This window comes from Rhinopithecus roxellana, chromosome 21 (genome assembly GCF_007565055.1).
Source record: "Rhinopithecus roxellana isolate Shanxi Qingling chromosome 21, ASM756505v1, whole genome shotgun sequence".
NCBI classification, from domain to species: Eukaryota; Metazoa; Chordata; class Mammalia; order Primates; family Cercopithecidae; genus Rhinopithecus; species Rhinopithecus roxellana.
In genome coordinates this window covers 9,983,058-10,007,781 of record NC_044569.1, presented here as the reverse complement: position 1 = coordinate 10,007,781, position 24,724 = coordinate 9,983,058, and the positions used below count along the sequence as shown (strand labels likewise).

The 24,724-nt window shown below is 44.8% G+C and overlaps 1 protein-coding gene across 3 annotated transcripts in view; it reads left to right on the top strand.

Moving 5' to 3' along the window:
- The window catches only part of PTPRM (protein tyrosine phosphatase receptor type M), an 848,823-nt gene that overhangs the window by 783,363 nt on the left and 40,736 nt on the right, over positions 1–24,724 (top strand). For all 3 annotated transcript variants that reach the window (XM_030925938.1, XM_030925937.1, XM_030925936.1), the window contains one exon: positions 397–494. In XM_030925938.1, the coding sequence (XP_030781798.1) occupies positions 397–494 (98 nt within the window). The remainder of the gene's footprint in view (positions 1–396; positions 495–24,724) is intronic.

Here is a 24,724-nt window from a genome sequence, read left to right as displayed (position 1 = left end):
ATACCACTTCCCTGGAATATCTGCCAATTGTTAGCAGAAAGAGTAATGTTATCTATTTTTTAAAATTTCACTCTTGAGTACTATGGAGATAAATAGCTAAATGATGGAGAAATAACTTTCTTTCATGGTAGTAGTTTAAGAAGGGTAAAAAGAGCTCAAATGCAGATGTTTGATGACATGAGAAAATTCAGCAACGAATGAAAAATTTGATATTTCTATAGGGGCAGTTTCAGAAAGAGTATCTTTTTGCATTGACACTAGAGACCTATGTCCATCTGTAAAAGTGAGGGAACTGCATGTGGGTATTAATAGATGTATTTGCAAGCACTGGAAATTTTTCAGTTGAAACTTACAACAACAACAACAACAAAAAGTTTCTGTTCTGTTTTGCTGCAGGGCCAATGCAGGAGACCATCTATGACTTCTGGAGGATGGTGTGGCACGAAAACACTGCAAGCATCATCATGGTGACCAATCTTGTGGAAGTGGGAAGGGTGAGTGGACCACCTGCTGCAAATGGCCATTTTGTTCCTTGCTTAGTTGGTAACAGAAAGTAAGGCATGAGGCAAGCTTTTGAAGTATTATGTGTACTCCCAAAAACATTAACTACTGCAGCTCCTCCTATTGCTTGCTGCACTTGCTTATAGATTATCAGTAAACATAGCTTGAATTGCTTTCATTTGTTGCGATAGCAACAGACAGAAAGGCACTCAAGATTTAAAAGCAGTTGTTATCGGGCTATATTGAGTGCACAAAAATACCTCTAAGCATGAATGCTGGTTGTTGAGTGTCAAAATTCAATGGGTGCTGCATTAGACATGACTACATTCCCAAACTCAAGAAAATTGGCTCTAAAAATGGTGTGCAGCTCTGGATTCAATCCTTAGATTAGAATTCCAGCATCTTCTCTTGCTTAAATTGGCCTTTCCTGTGTCTCAGTTTCCAAACCTGTAGAATGGAAAACATCATCTTTCTGAAGGTCTTCTACTACCTTCTCCTTAGTAATTGTTTATGAGCAGTACTTTTATTTAACCAGGAAACTTTTACATAGTTGTAATTTCAGTAGTGGTATGCTATAGGATTATTTCCAAAGTGAAATTTTAAAATGAGCAAACACACAGCGTGCAGGTGCCTTGTTTACAGTAGGTTGAATTCCATGGTTGTGCTAACTGAAGAGAAGTTGGCTTCATGAGATTTGCCCTCAGCAAAGGCAGCCTAGAAGTTATCCTAGAATTGAAGCAGTGGGATAGGAACCGTAAAGGGATTGCCTCTTAAGTCTCAGGTTTCAGGAAGCACAAACCAGGAAGAAGAAAGACATCACAATTCTCTCATAATGAGAATATTCAGTAAGTGTATATATATATATACACAAACACACACACAATATAAGTAGGATATATATATATACACACACACAAATTCTAGCAAAAATGGCACATTAACCTGAAAATCCTCCTCTAAACATCTAGAAATTCTAGATAAAAATATGAATATGTATTTTAATATGTTTATATGTGTATCACATGCATATGCAAATATATATATTTTAAATGTTTAGCTTACCCCTTAAGAAAGACAGCTACTACAGACCAGAAATAAAGTGAGGACTAGAGAGCCTGGGGAGTGTAGCGCTTGCATGCACCCTTAGGAGGCTGGGCAGGGGGTTCTGTGTGAGTCTTGGGGGAGGGTGGGCAGCGTCAGTCTTTGTGATCTTGGATCCTGGGTTGTAAAGCCCACTGAGGGCAGGAAATAATGTGGACATGTACAGTGCTAAGAATTCGCATGTCAACTGCCATACAGAACCAAAACCCACGAAGAGTAGACCCTCAGAGAAAAGGCAAACTGGGGAAGTGAGGTAGGGAGAGGGAGGAGGGAGAAGGGAGAGGAGCACCCGCCAGCCCAGGGAATTGTCAAGGAAGTTACACCATCTTCACTTAGGTAGGATCTGTGTGGGTGAAGCACTTCCAGCAACTCCAGGGCCAAAGTAAACACCTAATCAAATCAGAAAATAGTTAGAACCGTGAATCATAAAGTATCATTATAGTATTGAAGTTGTCAGATGCAAATAATATGGTGCCAGGAAAGGAAATACATGTTTTTAAATGTTGTTATTAGAAAAGAGGAAATACCAACTAAGCATCTGATTCAAGAAGACAGATGAAGAACAGAGCAAAACCAAAGGAAAAGAAAAGGAAATAATAAACATGAATAGCAATTTATTAACTTACAAAGCACAGAAGTAGTAATAATAAAGTTCAACAAAATAAAAAGCTGGTTTGTGAAAAGGTTAATAACGTGGACCTCTGGCAACAGATCAGAAATAAATAGAGAAAAACCACATATAGTCAAGAGCAGATTTTTTTTTTTTACTGCAATAGAATAATATGAATAACAATATATTTGATGAATTAGGTAATTTTCTAGAAAAATAGGACTTTCCAAAACTGACTCAAAAAGAAACAGAAATTCTGAGTAGATAATAATTATCTTAAACTCTAATTCTGGTTAAAAATTGACCCATGGAAATGTACCAGTGTATTTATAGGTACTAAATATTCAAGGAACAGATGATTCAGATGTTGTACATTTTAAAAATATGTAACATTTTATAAATCCATAAATATACATAAATCATATACATTTTATAAAAATTATTCTAAGAGAACAGAAAAGAAAGCTTGTTCCCCCATTTCGTTTTAAGAGGAAAGAAAGCTTCTTCCCTTATTTCATTTTAAGAGGCTAGTATAACCTCAACATCAAAACCAGATAAGACTACAGGAAAAGGTAAAATTATAGGTGCCACACATAGATAGGAAGAGAGGAATATACCAGTAGGTCAAAACAGGCCAGATGTAAGACTCCAAAAGCCCACCATATTAAGGAATAGGATAGGAAAATGTATGATAGTAAGATTTACGTAAAATCCTCTGTATGACAAAGAATATAGTAAGCGACCAGACAAAGGCGGGGAGGTACTATGGGGCTATTATGCAAAGTTTAAACACTTCCAGAGCAATATTTTATGTACTAAAAGTGTAAAAACCATTTCTTTCTTTCAATGATGTCTCTGCCGAGTGCCAGCATGGGAGTGCAGGTGAGTGGGCAAGGAGGCTGCTGAGGCCGGGAGGGCCACCAGCCCGGCCTAGAAGAGGGTGCTGGGCCTCTCTTTCCACGGACCTTTCTCTGGGAAGAGGAAACTAGCAGTACTGTGTGTCCACCTGATGGGGCTGCCGTAACCAAATATCACAAGCTGGGAGGCTCACGCAAGAGACATGTACTGTCTTCCTATTCTGGAGGCTGGACAGTCCCAATCCGGGTCTGGCAGGATTCTGCTTCTGGTGCGGGCCCTCCTGGGTTTCATGTGGCCACCTTCTCGCTGCAACTTCATGTGTCAGAGAGAGCACAAGCTCCGTGGTGTCTCTTCTTACAAGGACACGAATCCTATTGGGTGAGGGCCCCACCTTAATGACCTCATGTAGCCATCATTATTTCCTTGGAGGCCCATCTCCAAATACAGTCACACTTGGGGGTTAGGGCTTCACCATATGAGTTTTGGGGGTACACAGATAATCAGTCCATAACAGCCTGCTTAATGGGGTTCTTGTAAAGATTCAGTGAGTTTCCACATGTCAGGAGGTTAGAGAAGTTCCTGCCCATTTCAGGGACTCAATAGTACAGCTGTTAGTGTAACCTTAGGTTTCCGCCAACAAACCTAAGACTGAAGAAAAAGACCCTTTTTCTTCCGCGCATCAAATCTACCTACTTTGACTATGAAAACATTAATGACTATTGGGGAAAAAAAGGCCAGCTCCACCAGAAAGCAAGTTCCTTGAAGGGAAGAGACAGCGTTGCTCAGTGGCCTCTCCTTCCAGGCCCAGGGCCCTGAGCAAATGCCTAGCAAGGTGAATAGAGAGAGTACCTCAGCATAGTGTGAGCACACCAGAGCCACCTCATGTAGCCTAAACATTTCATCTGCTTTCATGTGCTTGTGTTTCTTCCCCTGAGAGGTATACTCCCATCTGACTCCTTCATTCACTTCACACATCCTTGCTGACTGCCCCCGTGTGATGGGGAGAAAGAGGTGCCTGGAGCCCACTCTCGGGTGCCTTCCCTTCACAATCCCAGCATCCTAGAAAGCTGTGCACCCATGCACACGTTCAATATTTGCACTGGAGCTCGCTTACAAGACAGTCCTAAGTAAATAATTTTGAAAAGTAGATAATTGCTAAATAACAGCTATTACTGGATTTTTAAAAATAAAGGCACATCTATTTTTTGCTTAATTGAAATTACAAAGCACACCACTGTGTCTGGACCCAGTGGCTTAAGAGGTTAAGCTGATTTCATACGATACAGCCTTTTACTTTAAGAAAAGATGAGGACAGCATAGTCTTTGGTTGAAAAGTCAAAAGAAGATTGTGCTGTAAAATTACTGCAGCAAAAAATAATAATTACACGCTAAAGCACATTGTGTCTCAGACATGGCACATTTGCAGGGAGCCAGGCTTCATTCAGAGCGACCTGGGTTTAGAAAAGGAATGAAAATGATACGCAGTGGTGGTCACTGTTCCTTCCATTAGGCACCTGGACCCGTCACGTCCAGGGTAGTCACTGGTGATTTTTATGACAGCAACTATTCCTTCTGACAAATAACCATGGAAATTTTGTTTCCAATAAGGTGTGGCTGAAGTGGGTGGTGGTAACTAGGTTTCTGGTTTACCCATAAATCTAAATCCGTAGATTTAAAGTAACTCAACCATTTTAGGTCTGGTAAGCTTTTTTTTTTTTTTTTTTTTTTTTTTAGGTCTGGTAAGCTTTTTTTTTTTTTTTTTTTTTTTTTTGAGACGGAGTCTCGCTCTGCCACCCAGGCTGGAGTGCGGTGGCCGGATCTCAGCTCACTGCAAGCTCCGCCTCCCGGGTTCACGCCATTCTCCTGCCTCAGCCTCCCGAGTAGCTGGGACTACAGGCGCCCGCCATGTCGCCCGGCTAGTTTTTTTTTTTGTATTTTTTAGTAGAGACGGGGTTTCACCGTGTTCGCCAGGATGGTCTCGATCTCCTGACCTCGTGATCCGCCCGTCTCGGCCTCCCAAAGTGCTGGGATTACAGGCTTGAGCCACCACGCCCGGCCATGGTAAGCTTATTAAAAAAAAAAAAAAAATTCTTCCAAATCCTTACCAAGTTTGTGGGGACATGGGTAAGCTCTGAAGAGGCCCCACCTCATTGCCATCAACCCCTTGAATGGGCCTGACTTCAATTAGTAATGAAATTATGGCATCTGTCCTTGAAATGTCTGGCATGATTTGGGGGTTTTGACAAGAGGTCATGTTCCCTCGTGGGAAAAGCACTCTCCTTGTTCCAGGCTGTTTCCCATTGTTAATCCTGCCCTTTTGTTTACAGATAGCTCCTCCATTTTCCATGCTTCAAAACAACAAGAAACCACCCAAGAAATCAAAATGACATGATTTTTAAGAGCAGTAGCTACCTACTTAACATGTGTACCACACATGGTGCGTCCTTCATGCATTAAGCATGAGCTAGGCGGATGCGTGTTTGTTTACTCAGACTTGCTGCCGATTCATTAAGGCAGAGCTGGGGACCTGCTTCCCCCCATTTTGCCCTGAAGCACTCTGCATTAGGTGGCCCTAATTGCTGGTGCTGGAGCCACCAGGAGACCTTTCCTGTCGCAGCACCTGGTGCAGAAGACGCAGATGCTGCACTTCCCTCCAGCAGGGTCCCCGGTCCATCTGCCAGAACCTGTCATTATCTAAGACTTCCTTGTCACCACCATGCCTCCCCTTTTAGCCCGCGTGTTCTGGGAAGGGACCCTTGTCGGTTTTCCTGGCACCTGCTGCCGGCTGCACACCTGGCATTGAAATGGCGCTGGAACGTGTTGTGATTATTTTCCCTCTTTAATGAACCCACCTGAGGGACATTTAGTTTTTTAATCCAGTCGCCTGTTTCCCAGGCATTCCCATTTACACCGTTTGTGTGGAGATTCAAAAACTGTGTTGCGGTGTTGAGCTACACCATCTGCCAGAAGTCTTATAACCAAATCTGCAGGACTCCCAAAGGAGGCGTTTGCACCGGTAATTTAAGCTAATGATTTCTAAACATATTTAGTCAGTTTTATGAAGACCTCATTAGAATGTGACTGTTTATTAAAAATCCAAATGAGGTCTCATAGTCATTTAGGAAAATTATTGTTGAGTCACTCTGAATAGTTCTGATAACAGAAGATAAAATGTTTTGGAGCTGAGAGAAGTGGGGACCAGAGTTATGGACCTCTGTCACAGTAGGGGATGGGAAGAAACCACCTATGTGGATTCTTGGCTATTTTCCACCCAAGGAGCCTGCCCTGAAATTCCTTTCACAGTACTTGTCACTGAAAGAGTCATGAAAAGAAAAGTTTACAATGAACACTAGACGTCAGAACGAACAACTTTCTAATTCACATACAAGGAAGGTGTATTAAGATTCCGGGTGCTCCTCTCACAGCCAAGAAAAAACATCTTCTTTTCTGCAGCAGCCACCAGACCCAGGATCGATGAGGAAGCAAGAGAGAGGCAAGGTTGCCCTTTTATAAAAAGTATGGAAATACTGGTTAATTATAAGAATAAAAATATTAGCAATTGTTTTTACTACAAAATCTCTTAAGTTGTTCCAAGACATCAAACTCGTAAGAAAGGGAAGAGGGAAATTGTTTTTGTAGACATTGCTGACAGTTTTCCGTCTTGAGCGCTCACTGTTACTTTCATAGATCCTTTTTCATAAACTGGTATTTAAGATTGGTATTTTGTGACCTGTGTATTTACAGTCTTAGCCTTTGAATAATTTATGCTCATTCTGCAAACATTCCTCATCTCGATCTGTCATCCTTTCACCTGTCATAGGGATGAAGCTGACATAAGCCTTACCTCCCTCCTGCACGTTACACCTGGCCATTTAAGTGCTCATTGGCCATCTCTACCTCTGTGTCCCGCAACTGGCACAAAACAAGCACCTCAGAAACTAAGCTTGTCCATTCATCTTCAGACTCCTGGTCCCCAATACCTCTTCTTATCATTCAGGTTTGAAAACAAACTTCATTTTGTACTCAGCCCAATCCAATGTCAAGCCATAAAAACACCGTGTGAACAGCACACCTGCCTCCTGTTTTCATGGTGCCTCCACTGCAGCTTGGGAACTCACAGTCTTTCTTCTCAGTCCCGGCAGCAGCACCCACACTGGTCATCCCAACATCCACACTGGTCACCTTGTGCTGTTGTGGTCTCGGAGACAAAAATGGATGTCCCATTACCAACTAAGACAGAAAGGTTAAGGAAACAGAGTTACCTACAGGTTGACGGTTCAGGGCCTGTCATGGCAAATCCTCTAAGTTCCTATGGCCAAACTCCCTACCAATAGGAGCTATAGCTCTGAGTCACAACCCAGACCACTGCAACTCTGATTGGACAGAGGACCAGCCTTGCAAACGCTCTTTCCTGATAAGCAGCTGCAGACCCAGCCCATTTTGGCAGCTCATAGAGGCTGCACACAGACTGTCTTTGTGTCCCGTAGCTGACCTTTTGATGTAAAGAGCCAAATGCCATTTCCCTTTCACAGTAAAAATCCCACCCCAAAGTGAACATGGGATGTATGTTTACCTATTGCACATGTGCTCAGCTCCCCTTATAAATATGTATAGCTTTTCCCCCAAATCTGCTGATATATATGACTCGTGTGTGTGATACAGACCTGGTGAGGCATAAAACCCAACCTGTCCTTTGTTCTAAAGAGAGAGCACCTTCAGTCCATGCTAGAGACTCTTCCCAGCTTGCAAACTGATAACCCCAATAAAGCTCTCCCTCCTACTGTCCAGCCATCCTGGTGGTCTTTTAGACAACACTGTCTTCTATGCATTCTGTGCGTCAGTGCCGCATTAATATTTATAAACATTAGATCCTGACACACCACTCATCTGTTCCGAATCCTTCAGTGATTCCTGTCGAATCCAGAACAAAGCCCAAACCTCAGGATGCCTCTATTCTGTGCCTTCACAGTGTGGCTCTAGTCTACAGCCCTCAAGCTTGCTTCCCAGCGTTCTCTTACAAGTGTTGGAAATGCCAGGCAGACAAAGTATTTGCTGTTTGCCACACACGCACCCAGCACTGCATTCCTTGTGCCTTTGGTGCTATCTGGCCTGTGCACAGTGGAGCTCTCCAGGAAAACCCCTGCCAGTTTGGAACGCTCTAGGTCTGCACAGTCCCTGCAGAGCCTCTAGTCGCAGGGGTCTACTGAGTATTTTCAGTGTGGTTATTGTGACTGAGAGATTGACTTCTGAGGTTTATTTCATTTGTATTAATGTAAATTGAAATGTCCACATGTGACTAATGGCTTTTGTCTGGGACAGTGCAGGGACAGCACCTCCTTGCCTTCCTCCCTCTGCCTGCTTAACCAGGGCCGTTCTTTTAATACTACTTGAAAACTCCACCCTTTCTAAGAAGGAAACCTGACCTGATTATTCACCTGGCTCTTTGATCTCCGTCATCAGCATCCTCTCTGTATGTCACTTGCCATATTCTGTCCTTTAGTCTAAGTTGTAACCCTTCCTCATTTATAGGAAGTCATAGAATCAGAAGGCCTTGGTTCAGACCTTGGCTCTTCCCATGCCCATGACAACATCTCTGAGCCCCAGATTCCTCATCTGTTAAGTACAGGGAATCATGCACTAATACACACCCTCCTGTGCCATGGGATTACTGTAAGGATTACAAAATAAATTGAGCATCTTTTGTGCCTGTTTCCACTTCTGCAAACTCACCTTCTCAGCCATTCCTGTGCACAGCTACCAGGCTGTGGGTCCTTCCAGGTAGGCCCAGTAGAAGCAGTTGGTCAACAACCCTTTCCCTAAATCTGGCCGCAGGGACGGCCTCTCTGTTGTCAGAGATGGTGGAGTTTGCACCTTTCCTTGAATTCCTTCAATTCTGTAGTCATGAATTATCTGTTTCTGCTGGAAATACCAGCAATTCCTAAACTAGAATTGTCGTAACTGTAGCACAAAACTAGGAGTCAAACAGGAAATTGGCAGTGTAGCCTGTGATGGTTCCCATCCAGGCACTGCCAGGCTTCACGCCAGCCACCACCCCCAGCACATCAGCCAAGAAAGGAGGCGCTAACGAGTACTGAGCTATCAGCAGCAGGAGAAAGGCTTTTTACAGACTCCTCGACACCAGCTCCTCCAGGAAAGATGGTTCCCTGGCTGCCCTGGGGAAGCTGGAGGTTTTCTCTGCCTGAAAACCTCAGTTCCCTTCTGTAAAAAGTTCAGCCAAAGAGCTCGATTTGTCATGTTCACAAATTAGCCCAAAGATAGGCTTGTTAATCCCTTCTCAGCACAATTTAGTCCAACATTTAGTGCTGTACTTACTGTATCTATGACACCGAGAATCCAAAGATAGTTATAATTCACTTGTCCTCAAAGAATCTTCTCAGCTGTGGTCATTGAGAACCATGTTCAGCAATGAACTGGGAGACATGTTCAGAGTGTGATAATACCAACGAAGGGACTCATTCTGCCTGTGGGAATCTAGGATGTCTCGGAGCACATGGTAAAGAGCTGGACCTTAGTAGGAGGAAGGATTTTATTTTGTCTTTATTTTAGATTTAGGGGGCACATGGGCAGGTTTGTTAAATGGGTATATTTAGTGGTGCTGGGGTTAGGGCTTCTAATGATCCCATCAGCCAAACAGTGAACATAGTCCCCAGTAGGTAGTTTTTCAAACCGTGCCCTCCTTCCTCTCTCCTCCCTTTTATATTTCCCAATGTTTATTCCCATCTTTGTGCCATGTATATCCAACATTTAGCTCCCACTTACAAGTGAGAACATAGGGTGTTTGGTTTTGTTTCTGAGTTAATTCACTTAGCATAATGGCCTCCAGCTGCACCCATGTTGCACCAAAGGACATGATTTCATTCTTTATTTCTTACTTTCTTTGTTTTATGTTTTGTTTTGTTTTGTTTTGTTTTGTTTTGTTTTGTTTTGTTTTGTTTTTGAGATGGAGTCTCACTCTGTCACCCAGGCTGGAGTACAGTGGCGCGATCTTGGCTCACTGCAACCTCCGCCTCCCGGGTTCAAGCAGTTCTCTGCCTCAGCCTCCCAAGTAGCTGGGATTACAGGCACCCACCACTACGCCCGGTTAATTTTTTGTATTTTTAATGGAGATGGGGTTTCACCATCTTGGCCAGGCTGGTCTTGAACTCCTGACCTTGTGATCCACCTGCCTCGGCCTCCCAAAGTGCTGGGATTACAGGCATGAGCCACTGCGCCCAGCCCGATTTCATTTTTTATGGCTATGTAGTATTCTATGGTGTGTATATACCACATTTTCTTTATCCAGCCTACCGTTGATGGACACCTGGGTTGATTCCATGTCTTTGCCGAGGAAGCATTTTAAATGGCAGGAGTGAGACAGTAACCACTTCAGCAGCATAAGGAAGGGAAAGCACAGAAAGGGAGGAAATGGCATGTTGGAGAAAGAGCGAATGGCCTGCCTGATGCAGCTGCTGAGGGAAGAACTCTGAGGCCGGGAAGCTAACTGTGGGCTTGTTGATAAGGGTTGGAAATGCGCTTCTAGGAAGGAAGGAGAGGTAGAAAGTGGGCAGTGTGTGTGTGTTTGTTCACTTTAATGGAAGGCATTGAGGGGGCAAATCACGTGTTCTAATTGGTATTGAAAAACAATCTTGGTGAGCATTAAGGAAAGGCTGTGGAAGAGCATGGAGACACGTTAGGAGGTTAGAGCAAGGCTCTACGTGAAAGATGATGTGGGCTTGAATTTGGGCAGAGGTGCCGGGAATTTATGAGGAGTATGCAGTTTGGGTGTTATGGTGGGTAGGTGGTGCTGATAAGGAAAGAGGAGAACTTGAGAATAAACCAGGGTTTCTACCACTGTGACTTGGGTTGCTCTAAAGGGTATTAACGAAGAATGGGTATCTCTTTCCACCCCACCCCCACACACCCCCAAATAAAAGTAGTTGTAAGGAGAGGAAATGTGATTCATCTTGGACATGCTGAGTTTAAGAAGCTGAATGAGCAATAATGTGGTGCTTTCCAGAAAGCTTAAGAGAGAGAGATGTGAGCTGAAGACACAGAAACAAACTATGAAATGTTAGTGTCCCCCTTTATTCACAAGCACCTACTGTGTGTTAGGCTTTGGGCTGCACTGGCATATCAAGATGAAAAGACATGGCACAAACTATGGGACAAAAAGGCAAACAAAAAACAAAAAGTATAATGTGGCCAGGCATGGCGGCTCACGCCTGTAATCCCAGCACTTTGGGAGGCCGGGGCAGGTGGATTGCCTGAGGTCAGGAGTTTGAGGCCAGCCTGGCCAACATGGTGAAACCCCATCTCTACTAAAAATACAAAAAATTAGCTGGGCATGGTGGCGGGTGCCTATAATTCCAGCTACTCGGGAGGGTGAGGTAGGAGAATTGCTTGAACCTGGGAGGCAGAGGTTGCAGTGAGCCTAGATCACACCATTGCACTCCAGCCTGGGTGACAGAGCGAGACTCCGTCTAAAAAAAAGTATAATGCAAAGTGATAACCACTGTAACAGAACAGCGTTCTTGGGAGAAAGTGGACAGAGAAAAGAGGAGGACTCACAACAGATCACTGGAGAATATCTGTGTCTGTGGGCATTCGGGAAGAACAGCTGGGATGGAGTCTGGAAAAGGAAAGCAGGAGGAATAGGGCATGAACAGAGAGACCCGGATCATGAGAACGAAGAGAATACAGCATTTCAACAGGAAGGGGATAGTGACCAGGTCACGAGCTACAGAAAGGCCAGGTAAACAGGAATCAGAGAGCAAGGCAGAGAGAAAGAATGTACTGAGTCAGGCAACCTGCTAAATATTTCACAAGCCCTATTGCTCATATCACAGCTACCCTCTGAGCACATTTAAAGATTCCTATTTTCAAATTAAGTAAGTAAGGCTTGGTGTGGTTAAATAATTTGGCCAAGGGCATAGAGCTAGAAATGAAACTTTGGTCTGTCCAGTTCCAAAGCCATGCTCTCTCCCCCATTCCGCAGTGCCCCCCATTAGCACTGGAGAGGTCTTTGGTATGTACCAAGTTCCCATGGGGTGATAGAACCAGGAATCCAGCAGCAGTAGAACAGTGGCTAAGTGTGCAGCAAAGACGCAACTGTAGCTTGTTCTTGGAGCAGCGAGTCACAGGAGAGAGATGAAGCAGCACCTAGAAAGGAACAGGGTCTAGACCGTGATTATAATGGTTGGGAGTGTGTGTGTGTTTAGTGATAGAGTAGACATAAGAGTAACTGGGAGTCTGAAAAGAAGATGTAATTGCAATCTCAAACTAAAGGTACAAGAAAATAAAGGAGAAAAGTGACAGAGGAAAATCACAGACAAGATAGAAGGGGATGCCTTCAGTTCACAGGCATACACTGCATTCACACCACTCAATGTGGAGTCACAGAAAGCCGGCGATGGTAAGATAAATTAAGCGAGTCCCTGTACACAGGGAGGGGGCATCAAGCAAAGGGATGAAATTCCATGATAAAGGTTTCACAGCGTGCTGTGGAAGTTCATGAAAGAGACACCTCATCTAGCCGTGGAGTTGAGGTTGGAGGGATTTGTCAGTAAATGCTTCTCAGAGCAAGGGGTGCCTGGTGCTGAGTGCAGGAGGTGGGAGAGCAAATGGAAATTAGTTGGCAAAGGAGGGAGGGAAGGTGTTCCAGACAGAGGCAACCACAGGACCCTGAAGGGAAGCTGCAGGGATTCAGTGTGAACCAGGGGAGATGGGGGATGGGGATTATAGGGAGAACTGAGGCCCTTGTCATGGATATACCACATCAGGAATTGTGCTTCAGCTCATGAACAATAGCCCCAAAGGATTTGGGTGCGGAAGTGACAAGGGGAAAGGGCCACACTGGAGATGCTGCAGAGACAGAGTGGGTCATCCAAAGGCAGAACAATAACCATCTGACTTAAGAAGGAAAAGGTTACTGGCAACCTTTTGCCTGAGTGTTTTCAGAGTGATGGCCTATCAGAGTTCTTTGATAGCATGCAACAGAAATCAACTCTGGCTAATTTCAGAAAAATTAGCCAGGAAAAGGGAAAAGAAGATCAGAAGCTCAAAACGTTGATGTGAAGAGTAAGGCTTGCAAAAAACAGGAAAGAAGGTAACAGCTCCAGAGGGCTAGTGAGCCAGGGGGGTCTCACAGCCACAGTCTAGTCAAGGCGCTGATGCTATAAGACAGTGAGCTCTCTGGTCTCTTTGTCACTGTGCTCAGGATTCTAATAACAGGGATAGAACCTCCAACTCCCAAAGGTTGGTTCATGTGCTTATCCCTCGCTGTCCAGGGCCTCTAATTGACAAGCCACCCCATAGGGAAGAAGTAATTCCCCAAAAGGAAGTCAAGGATCCATTAGGAAGGATGAATGGATGAAATGGATGTTGACAGACCAAATGATGCGTTCATTACAAATGGCAGGCACTCAAGCCAGCCTGCAGGGTAGGAGTAGGAAATGAGGATGCACAGACTGAGTGTAGACTTGTCAGAAGCTTAGCTCTGCAGGGAAAAGAGAGGAGTGCAGGTGTAAACAGAGGAGCCTTTCTGATCAAAGGATATTTACCAGGTGAAAGACCCTTGACAGTAGTTATGTGTTAAGGAAAAGAATCAGAAGAGAGGGAGAGACTGGACATCTTGAGAAGTGGACGGACTGTTTGCCAGGGAGCCAGGAGGGAAGGGACCTGAGCACAGGTCTTCCATGCAGCCTTACAAGGGATGACATCTTTTCCTCTGAGCCTGCAGAGCAGAGACAGGCGTGGACACACTTACATAAATTGAACCAAACAGAAATACACTCAGGATGGCGCCCTCTCCTGGTAACACTGGTTTTCCCCGTGTAGTAAGGAGCAAGGCCATGGGCTGAGAAGCTGGAGGAAAAGGGAAGTAGCTATTTTAGGGATGCATCAAGGACACAAGTAAAGGGGTTTGCCTGGAATGGAAGTGATCTCTTCTCTGGGGAGAAGGTAAGGATGGGCAGATATAAGTGAGACTCCAGTTGGCAGCTACAGGATGTAGGTAGGTGGAATTCCAGGACAGCCAACCGCCCAATCCTCCAGGTACTAGTGGTAGGGGAATGTGACTCCAAGGAGGAGAGGGTGTTGTGAGCATTTCTAGATGAACTGAAAACCAACCCATTCTTACCCACGCCTCACTTTTTGCAACCGTGGAATGAAGGGAATTATCCATATGAACTCTAAAATTCCATATTTATATGAAGGATATTTTCCTGTTTGCTGTTTACATTTTGTTTTGTTTTTTTCAAGACAGATGGAGTCTCGCTCTGTCGCCCGGGCTGCCAGGCTGGAGTGCAGTGGCGTAATCTCGGCTCACTGCAAGCTCTGCCTGCTGGGTTCATGCCTTTCTCCTGCCTCAGCCTCCCAAGTAGCTGGGACTACAGGTGCCCACCACCACGCCCGGCTAATTTTTTTGTATTTTAAGTAGAGACAGGGTTTCACGGTGTTAGCCAGGATGGTCTCCATCTCCTGACCTCATGATCCGCCCACCTTGGCCTCCCAAAGTGCTGGGATTACAGGCGTGAGCCACCGCGCCCGGCCTGCTGTTTACATTTTGGTGAAGGGATCCATTTGAATAACAAAAGCCTCTGCAGTCCAGATCCGGTTTAATCCACATGCTTCCAGAGCCCTTGATGCTTCCTGCATGCTCTGAATACCACCAACAGCAGAAAATGATTGAGTGTGGATTGTTAGAGGGGACTGATTCAGGACAAAAACATGAGGACTGTCACTCCCTTAGGAGAGAGGCCTCCGCTCCCGTGTCCTCTGCGCTGTTTCGCACGAATTGTGTAGAGGTTCTGGAACGGAATGTTGCCATGTGATTAGGTACCAGTGAAACGAATTCTGTCAGTGATCCATCTGTATTTTAACTTACGCAGACCATAAAAGAGATTCAGTCACTTCTCTAATTTATAGACCTTCTTTTGAAAATAATCTGACTACGGTAAACTAAGATTTTTGAAGAAATAGATTATTTTCAGAAGTTCTCAAAAGTGCTTATAGTAATCCCCCTGATTTATCAGCTGGCACAATCAGTCGCACCCGGCTAGCACATTTCCGAGCTTTTACCCAGTGATCAGCTGCCTGCAGTAGGGAGGGAGTCCTTGGAGAGAATGTGGCTTCTTTGGAGGACTCTCACGGTGATTGACTGAAGATGCCTACACATGCCCCTTTGCGTTCTGTATAATCACAAGTGTGACTGTTACCTCTGGAAGGTCTCCGTATGCACAGAAAGGGCTATTTTACTCCAAGTGTTTAATCGATAGCGAACCATCGTTTCACATCCATCGATTCAATTTGGGCAGCAAATCCATTTAATGAAAGGTAAACTGTGGTATAAAGGAGATGCAAAAACATATATAATTACAAAACAACTTCATTTAACCAGGAAACACTTAATTGACTACAAATTGGGTAATGATTTTGAAAAATATGAGACTAAAAGAAAACACATACTCTCTAAAGCAAGGAGACTAAAGCAAGTAGAAAACCATATAACTTTTTTCTCCAATCTTATTGAAGGCTTAGTCAGTATTTTAAATTAAATACTAAGTTCTGCATTTTATAACTTCATGAGGTTTCTTATATAAAACTTCATATCATATGCCAACCCCAACTTCTGTAAACTTGATTGTGATAGTATTCCTGCAAATAAATATATACACAACATATTTACACACACACATTTTTATTTAAGGCTAGCTATGCCCCCCCCACACACACATTGGCCTGCATGAGTAGCCAGACTAGATCTCTTTTACAGTTTTCACGTTCCCCATATCTGATCAGAGGTTCTTCCCAAATGTATGCACATGTCACACGCACACACACACATGCACATACACATGGACACACACACGCATACACATACACATGGACATGCGCACACACGCATACACATACACATGGACACGCACACACACATGCATACACATATGGACACGCACACACACGCATACACATACACATGGACACGCGCACACATGCATACACATACACATGGACACACACACGCATACACATACACATGGACACGCGCACACACGCATACACATACACATGGACACGCACACACACATGCATACACATACACATGGACACGCGCACACATGCATACACATACACATGGACATGCGCACACACGCATACACATACACATGGACACACACGCATACACATACACATGGACACGCGCACACACATACACATACACATGGACACGCGCACACGCATACACATACACATGGACACGCGCACACACACATCCCTATCTCCATTTCGGAAATGTTCTTTGCTTTGTTGGGAGCAGCAAGCCACTGTTTGTCCTGAGTGCAGACCATGGTCCCTCTTGTTCTGAATTCCGGTGAGTTGTCACCATGAATGGATGAATTTTCTGTGGGGAAGACAGGATCATCCTCCTATCTGTTTCTCACACCTCCTGTGTCTCTGCTGTTGCCGGGATTAGAAACCTTAACCCCTTGGAGTCTGTTCCTCTCTCTTGCTGGTTCTGCTCCCTGGTATGTGTGCAGCCAGTGACTGTGCAGGTGTCAGGAGACCTCTCGGCCTGCTTTAGGCAAAAGCCAGAGAATAAAAGAGAGGATCTTTCAAGACATATACAGCCCAATTACAGAGGTATTGCATAAGGTTGTACACAAGAAGGAACAATACACCTTCAGCTCCCATGTTGCCCTCCCTGCCAGACCACAGGCTTCTGTGAGCCAAACCCCGAAAGACTGGACACAGAGGAAGTATCAGTGACTGTTTTGGGAGAGATGGAAGAAGAATTCCAGAGGAACATGTAAGCTGGTGCAAAATAACTGAGTTCATATGAGGTGAATTTCTGTATACTGCCCTCCTTCTGTTGATTTCTTCTACATTGGAAGAAGAGTCTTGAATCTGAAGCCATACAAGTATGTATAATATATTCACTAAGGATGTCAGTGAAAGTCACTACACTTGTTTGAAATGACAGCAATGTATCTACATTTAGCCTACCCAATTAATCCTTTTGTATTAAATACTTGGTAATTCAGCCTAATCCATTATGTCCCTTTAAAAAGAAAAAAAAAGCAAAAGTCATTTTTACTCAAATATCGATGAAATACAAATCAGGCTTCAGAGACAACTCTTTATGTGCTATAAGTCATCTGACACTTTTGTGTCAGCCATCTCTCATGCTGCCACAGTGGCAGGATATTACAGGACCAAAGCAAATTTGCAGGTCTGAATAACAAGTGCTGCTCTGAGCACGCTCTCCCGGCTCCCCCAGGTAACTGCGAGCTGCCTGCAGATCAGCTCTTTAACATTCTCTAGCTGAGCCTGCAGAGACGCCTGTGTCTGGGTGCCAGCCTCCATGGTCACCCTTGCGGAGCCCTGTCGCTTGCCTTCAATAGACACTCTTGCTGCTTTCCCACAATTAGACGACCCTGGAAAATGCTCACGTGCCCCTGTGCCTGGACTTCTTGTCTCTTTGCTATTTTACTGGCCTGGGTTTGGGGCCTCTGTTGTGTCATTCTGTCACCTCTAACTTTGTCTGCCACGGTCTTTGGGGTACATACAGGTGGTCACCTGCCTTTATATCTGAAAAGCGCTTCAAAGGGTGGGGAGCCTGCCTGTGTAGCAGATGGACAGGTGCACCTGGGACCGATGCATCACAGCCCGAGCGCTTTTACAGCGTGACTCCAGCACACTCCTACCTGCTCGGGTGTGCACAGCTGGAGTTTCCTGGCACGATCATTGGAAGCAATATGGGATGGTCTCGGAGCTGCAATAGCCCTCCTTCCTTGTTCTGCTCACATGAGCCCTTGAAAGTCGGTTTTTCTCCCGTTTTGCGCACAGCAGGTATATCCTATTCTTGAACCATTTGCTGAAAAGCAGTAAATGAGGTCCTTTCTTGAAGGCAGAATTCTTTTCTCTTTTCTCTACTTTCCAAATCTAATCCTTTAATCGGAGCCCTTTCTCTGCCTTTCCCTGAAGGGTTAGGGTTGTCTGGCCATATAAATACATGAGTAACCACTGGGGCCTCTTCCAGGAGGACAGGACCAAAGAAACAGAATAGTCCAGTAACTGGTTTTAGATAGAGTCTTTACACAATTGCGTTCAGATTAACAAATTGGCAAAGACATCAGTGTCTCTACTTTAGTTTCATGAACTAAGAAAACAAATAAAGAGGAATAAAATTCAGTAGGCTACAGACAACCAGAATTCACTGCCTCGGAATTTTTTCACTGAAAATGCCTGCCATATGTCTAAGACCAGAGAAAGATAGCAACTTATGCATAAGCTACCACTCCCTGTCTCTGGGACCAGGTTTCTAGCAGCGAGAAGGGGGAACAGGTCTGGACACACCTCTGCGGTGAAATCCATGCAAAATCCCCCTTCGTACCCGACAGGAAGGTAGTGTGTCAGTTGCTTCCCTATGCCTGAATTACAGGTTTGTAGAGCTCAGGACAAGGAACATGCATTTGGGTAACATGAATTGAAAGTTGTGGGGGTACTGCTGAGTTCCAGAAGTGGACTGCTCACCTTGGCCAATACTAGCTGAGGAAGCAGAGGTGAGTTAGCCGCCAGGTATTGCACTGGATTACTTGCTAGGACTTTGTATAAAGAAGCACAGGCTGAAACAGATGCACTGCAGGAGACCAGGGATGAACAGTGGGGAAGACTGCCTGCAGAAGGGGATATGAAAGGAAGCTGGAAGTAGATGTTTCAACACCCGACACTGTTTGGATTTCCATCTTTTAGCTTTAGATTGTCTACTATAAAATAGAAGCAGAATGCTTATCACTTAAAATTGTAAGTAAACAGATCTCTTTATTCTAGAGTAACATAGCACATTTGTTATCTCACCAAAAATAGATTCTTTTCTGATGTTGTAGGGTAGAGAATCTGAACCCAACAGTGTATGTGTAGGGGCTTCAATCCATTCCACTGGCGGCATCATTATACTTCACATCCTTAGGACTGCTTACGTGATGTGCAGGCAAGGCTCGGGCAGGTCATGTGTCCTGTCACTCCATCCTTCAGTGCCTTTTGATCTGTTTAGCAGCTCCTTGTGATAACCTAAGGAAGAGGGTGAGGGTGTTGAGACTCAGATTGACCCGTGTCTTTTGTAAATGCCTCTTCCTTTCTTCCTTCCTTCACCCCTAGAGCCCTTTATTTCCTCATAGATGAGCTGGGACAGGTAGGTACTTCAGACTGTCTCAGAGGCATTGAGCCCTGATTCATGCCTCTGAAATTAAAGCTTGTTGTCTTCCTAATACTGATACAGACCATAAAGCATTCTGTGTCACAATAAATGAAGCACCTGGAGCTCTATACTGAGTGCTGTTCCCTTCTTGATAGCAGAAGTGCCAGGGTCATGGTGACCACCACTAACAGTTACTGGACATTTCTTATGTAAGTAACTTAAGACAGTGTGGTGAGTTTTTAGCTCATCAGAGTGATTAAGAAATAGACATGATTGTTATCCTATTCTCCATATAATAAACTTAAAGACATTAATAAATTGGTCCAAATTCATACAGCTAGTTAATGTGGGACCCAGGATTTGAACTCTGGAACCCACGTTCCTGACTCCTAAGGCTTCCAAAGAACCACATTCTAGAATCACATAATCAGATAACTGTAAGACTCAGAATACCTGTAATAATCATATGGTCTTGTTTCCTCTTTTGCCAGTAAGGAAACTGAGTACCAGAACGTTCAGTGACTTGCACAGGACCACAGGGCTAGATTGGAACACAGCTGGGATTAGCCCCAAGCCCTCCTGCCTGCCTGCCAGGCTTCTTTCTGTTACAGCACACTGTGTCATCATTAAATGTTCATTTCTAAGAGAGGCTATAAAAACTTTATCCGAGGTTCTTAAAATGTTATCCTTCTATCTAGAAGAAAAGAGTATCATGTGCAAATGTGTGTTTCAAGAACTTTCCCAGGTCTTGGCTAAGTCAGAGAGGTCACATCTTGGCAACTTGGGAGACACAGGAGACCCAGTGCCTGAGCTTACCAGCTCCAGGAACCCTGACCTGTGCCTGTTATCCTGCCACCCCCGTCCTGAAGCTGCTGCCCTCTTCTCAGGCAGTGTGGAGGATCTAAGCAAGCCGCTGGCGAGGGGTTGCCTGACACATCATCATCCTGGGTGATCCCCAGCCCCAACTGCTCCCAGCTCTGCCATATCCGACCTACTCACACATCCCTTGTCCCAGTTCGTTCGCACCTTGCACTTAGCAGCCCATCCCAGCAGGGCAGCTGGCTCAGCTGCAGAGAGCCCCACGGTGGTGGCCGTGATTCCAGGCACCTACACAAAGGAACTCGGTATCCTTTACAAACCCTGCTCCTACAGAAAACCCATTCCTGTGTCCTCCCACTCCTGCTGAATACAGACTTTCCTTCCCAACACAATTCCCTTTATTTCAACGTGTAGCATCAAAGTGCAGCGAGAAGGGCCTCAGAAGCAGCTGCTGCCGGTCACAAAATAGTGACTGCTTCCTGCTGCTGTCGGAGGATCGCACCCTCCCAGCCCCCATCTGCCAGGGCCTCAAGACCACTCCAGCTGCCCTCTGCCAGCTCCCCAAGTCTAGAATATCCCTCTCTTCCATATCCACCCATGGAAACAGCACTCCATATTTCTGTCTCATTTGTAAGGTAGTTTCCCTTACGAAGCTTTGCATACCTTTCTTTGGAATTAGCATGCTTCTGACTGCCAATAGCAGTTTTCATTTTTTAAATTTTAATGAACATTTACTTGTGCTGAGCATGTTCTAGGTGCTTTACAAGGAAAGAATTGAGTTAATATTCATAACAACTCTCTTATCCCATTTTACAGATGGGAAAATGAAGCCAAGGTCACACAGCTAATAAATGGGACCTGGCTTTGAACCCAGACAGTGTGGCTCTAGGGAATGTGCTCCTGACCAGTAAACCTACCCCTCATTCTGCCTTGAGTGAGTTTGTTGTGTACACATCTGTCTCTCAGTGACTATTAGAACTATGTCTCCTTGTTCTCTGCATCCCCAGCAATGCCCATTCCGAGCTCTGCTTGTCATGGGCTTTCAGGGCTGTCTGAATGACTGGCAGGACAGCCTGGACACCACAGCCCTGAGCTACGCACAGGATTTCCCTCATTGCAGCCACAGTGTTGGTCCCTTAGGTCTCCTGTCTCTTAATCTCTCCCAGCTTTATGTTATGTGTTTGTAAAGTAAGGATAATATACTTACCCCACACAGTTAATGGCAGCAGGCACATAATCAGATAGCGTTAGGAGTTGGAATCGTTTTCACCAGCATGTGATCTAGTCTTTGGCACATAAGGAAACTGGGGGCCAGAACAGTTCTGTGACTGGCACAAAGTCGTAGATCTATACTGTGACCCTGACACATGTGAAGACTGACAATGACAGAAAATAGGGATTTCTTTTCTCAACAGGTATATCATGTACCATTCTAAGAAATGTCCTCTCTGATGTACCTGGCGGTATATGTATGTATTGTAATAATGTCATTGCTCGAAAGATTCCTGGAGTTCTTATTTCAGAAGAATCTGTAGAGTAGTATGTGACACTCTGTTTGTTGCCCTTGCTGGTGGCAAATCTCCCTCCCCTGGCCACCTGGAGGACTTACATTTGTGGGATAGCTAAAAGTCAAGCCGAACCTCTTGAATAAGATGGGGAACAAGCAGTGGAAATAACGTGTCTCCTGAAAGTCTGGCTGCGGTTTGAGTGATGCTGCTTTCTGATTAAGTTTTCATCAAGATGAGGTAAGAGAGGAAAGTAACAAGACAGATTTCTCCTGTGGTTTGTAGGATAACACTTAAAATTCCACAAGGGGAACAGGCTGCATGTTTCTTTACAGCTGATGAAAACCAGCGTTGTGGATACAGATGTGACCTTGTGCTTATAAGTATTGTATGCCCATTAAATAATAACATTAATTAATAGATGCAATTGGAAAACAGAAGCCTTGTGAGGGTACTTTAGGCAGGACCGTAAAGGCATGAAAGAGAGATTTACTTACGATATGAAGTTATTTCCCAAACTCAAACTATCCAGACTTCCAGAAGCTCTTGACTGACTGCCAGTTTTGAAATAATCTTCAAGGGTGTTTCCCAAGGAAGGTCCCCCCTTCCAAATGAAGCCAATCTGAAAGGAAGAATCTAGGAAAACTATGATAAGCCAGGTACTTAATCAGCAACTTTATATATACTTTTAAAAATCTCATCTAATCTTCACACCCTCTCTAAGAAGTTAATAATATGATCTCATATTATGCATGAGAAAACAGGCTCGGGGTGGAAGTCACTTGCTGCACCATCACAAGGTAGAAGGAAAAAAATCCATGTCCATCTTACTCCATCACACTGAGACCAGAGCAGTCTGTGTTCTCAGGATATTTAAATGAGTAATGTTTTATTCCTGTGAGACCTCTAAACCAAAAGGTGTGGGGATACAATAAATCTGTTATCTTGGAAACAAAGCTGGCAGCTGCTCTTGGCTGGGCTCTCTGTGGTACCTGTGCTTCATGGCAGTGTTTCTGCTCTCACTATCCAATATCCATGAAACCTCTTCTCAGCCGTCCCAACACAACTATTAATAGAAGTATGGATACTCTGTTTGGATATCTTTTTCAAAACAAAGAAGAGTGTCTTAAAAACTCTTGACAGGCTGGGCGCGGTGGCTCAAGCCTGTAATCCTAGCACTTTGGGAGGCCGAGACGGGCGGATCACGAGGTCAGGAGATCGAGACCATCCTGGCTAACACGGTGAAACCCTGTCTCTACTAAAAAAAAAAAATACAAAAAATTAGCCAGGCGAGGTGGTGGGCACCTGTAGTCCCAGCTACACGGGAGGCTGAGGCAGGAGAATGGCGTAAACCCGGGAGGCGGAGCTTGCAGTGAGCTGGGATCCGGCCACTGCACTCCAGCCTGGGCGGCAGAGCGAGACTCCGTCTCAAAAAAAAAAAAAAAAAAAAAAAAAATTGACAAATCAAAACTTGTAACTGCCTTATTCTTTTTCCTCCCTTCTTCCCCTTTAAAGTTGTGTTTATTGGATCACATTATGGTGCCCCCAACTTAAGAGCTAACAATTAAATTTCTTAGTCCTTTTTCATCATGGGTTTCTTAGCAAAATGAGTACTCATGCGCATGCACATAAACACACCTTCAGTTCTGCCCAGGCTCCCTCCTGCGGACTAGGAGAGTTGCTGACACAGGGGCAGAGCAGAAACATAGCAGCTTGTGCTAACAGACAAAGGAGGATGATGGTTTCAGAGCGTGCATTCTGCTCTCCTGCCCCACCCCTCCACCTGTCTCCTGTTCTGCCCCCACACAAAAGGCAGCTGAAGTCATTTCAGGGCTTCCTACTTTGTTTCTGTTCAAGAGGCCAAGCCTCCTGGTAAGACTGAGTAAAGAGTAAAGCACCTTGAGTTACATCCTCCCAAAGGGCCCTGCAGCTGGAATCAGAGCCTGTGTTTCAGCCTCTCCTTCATCACCATCTAATTTATTGCCTTGAGCAAGCTACTTGCCCTCCCTAGCCCTGCCTGTTGCTTCTTCCGTCCAGAGCACGAGGAAATACAAGGAATGAAAAGGATCGAGACCAGCCTGGCCCTTGCTAGGTCTCTTCTGGGCAAATCACATGCTCTTCCAGCCACTAAGTGAGGCCACAGATAACAGAATGCAGGCATCCAGTGTGTCCAGTTCAAAGGAGGAACTGCTCGGTGGATGGGAGTTGCTACAATCTTGAAAATGCGTGTTTGGAAATTGACTGTCCCCGGGATTCCTCACAGCTATATTTGATGTGAATCCCCTTCTCCAAAACCACCTATTGTGTTGGGAGTTAATCAAACCACACTGATAGGCAAATGGACATGCCAGTCTCCCTCTCCCTCTCTCTTCTCTTCTCAGATAAGGTTTGAGGGAGAGAGGAATCAGCAGAGGGTTCCCCCTAGCTGTCCCTTCGCGATCATAAGCCATGCACAATTGTCAATACTCACCTCTGCCCTCCTCCTTCTCCGGGACACCCTGCCTCCTCTCTCCAGGCCTCCGTGGGCTCCTTGGCCTCTGAATTCCTGTAGACATCCAGGGTCCAGATCACAAAACTATCACTTAATAGTCAGAATTTTCATTTTTTCAATTTCCATTTTTGGATAAACTTGGCACATGGCTGTTGTCATCACATTTTATCAATTAATCCAGTGGTTCCCAAATGTATCTACACTTCAGAATGGCCTGGGGGGAGGGGGGTTCAATAAACTACTGATACCTCTGTCCCTCCCCAGAAATTAGGATTTAATTAGAGTGTGGCCTGGGCTGTAGAATTTGTTAAGACCTCCCTCCCCCCAACTAAGTGATTCTAATATGCAGGCAAATTTGGGAACCACTGACTTCTTAGATCTCTCTGCCGTAGGATCTATAATCATGCCCTATTTACAGATGAAGCCCCTGCAGGTGAGCAAACTCCAGTGAGCCCCTCTAGCTCAGGTCAACACTGCGTGAGAGCCTGCGCTCCAGGCTGGCCAGACTCTGCGGCTCTGCTGTCTCAATCCTTGCTACCCACAGTGTGGTCCAGAGACCACAGCATCACCTAGGAGCTTGTTCACAGTGCACATTTTCAGGCCCCACAAAGTCACACCTACTGAATTTGTTCAGAATCTCT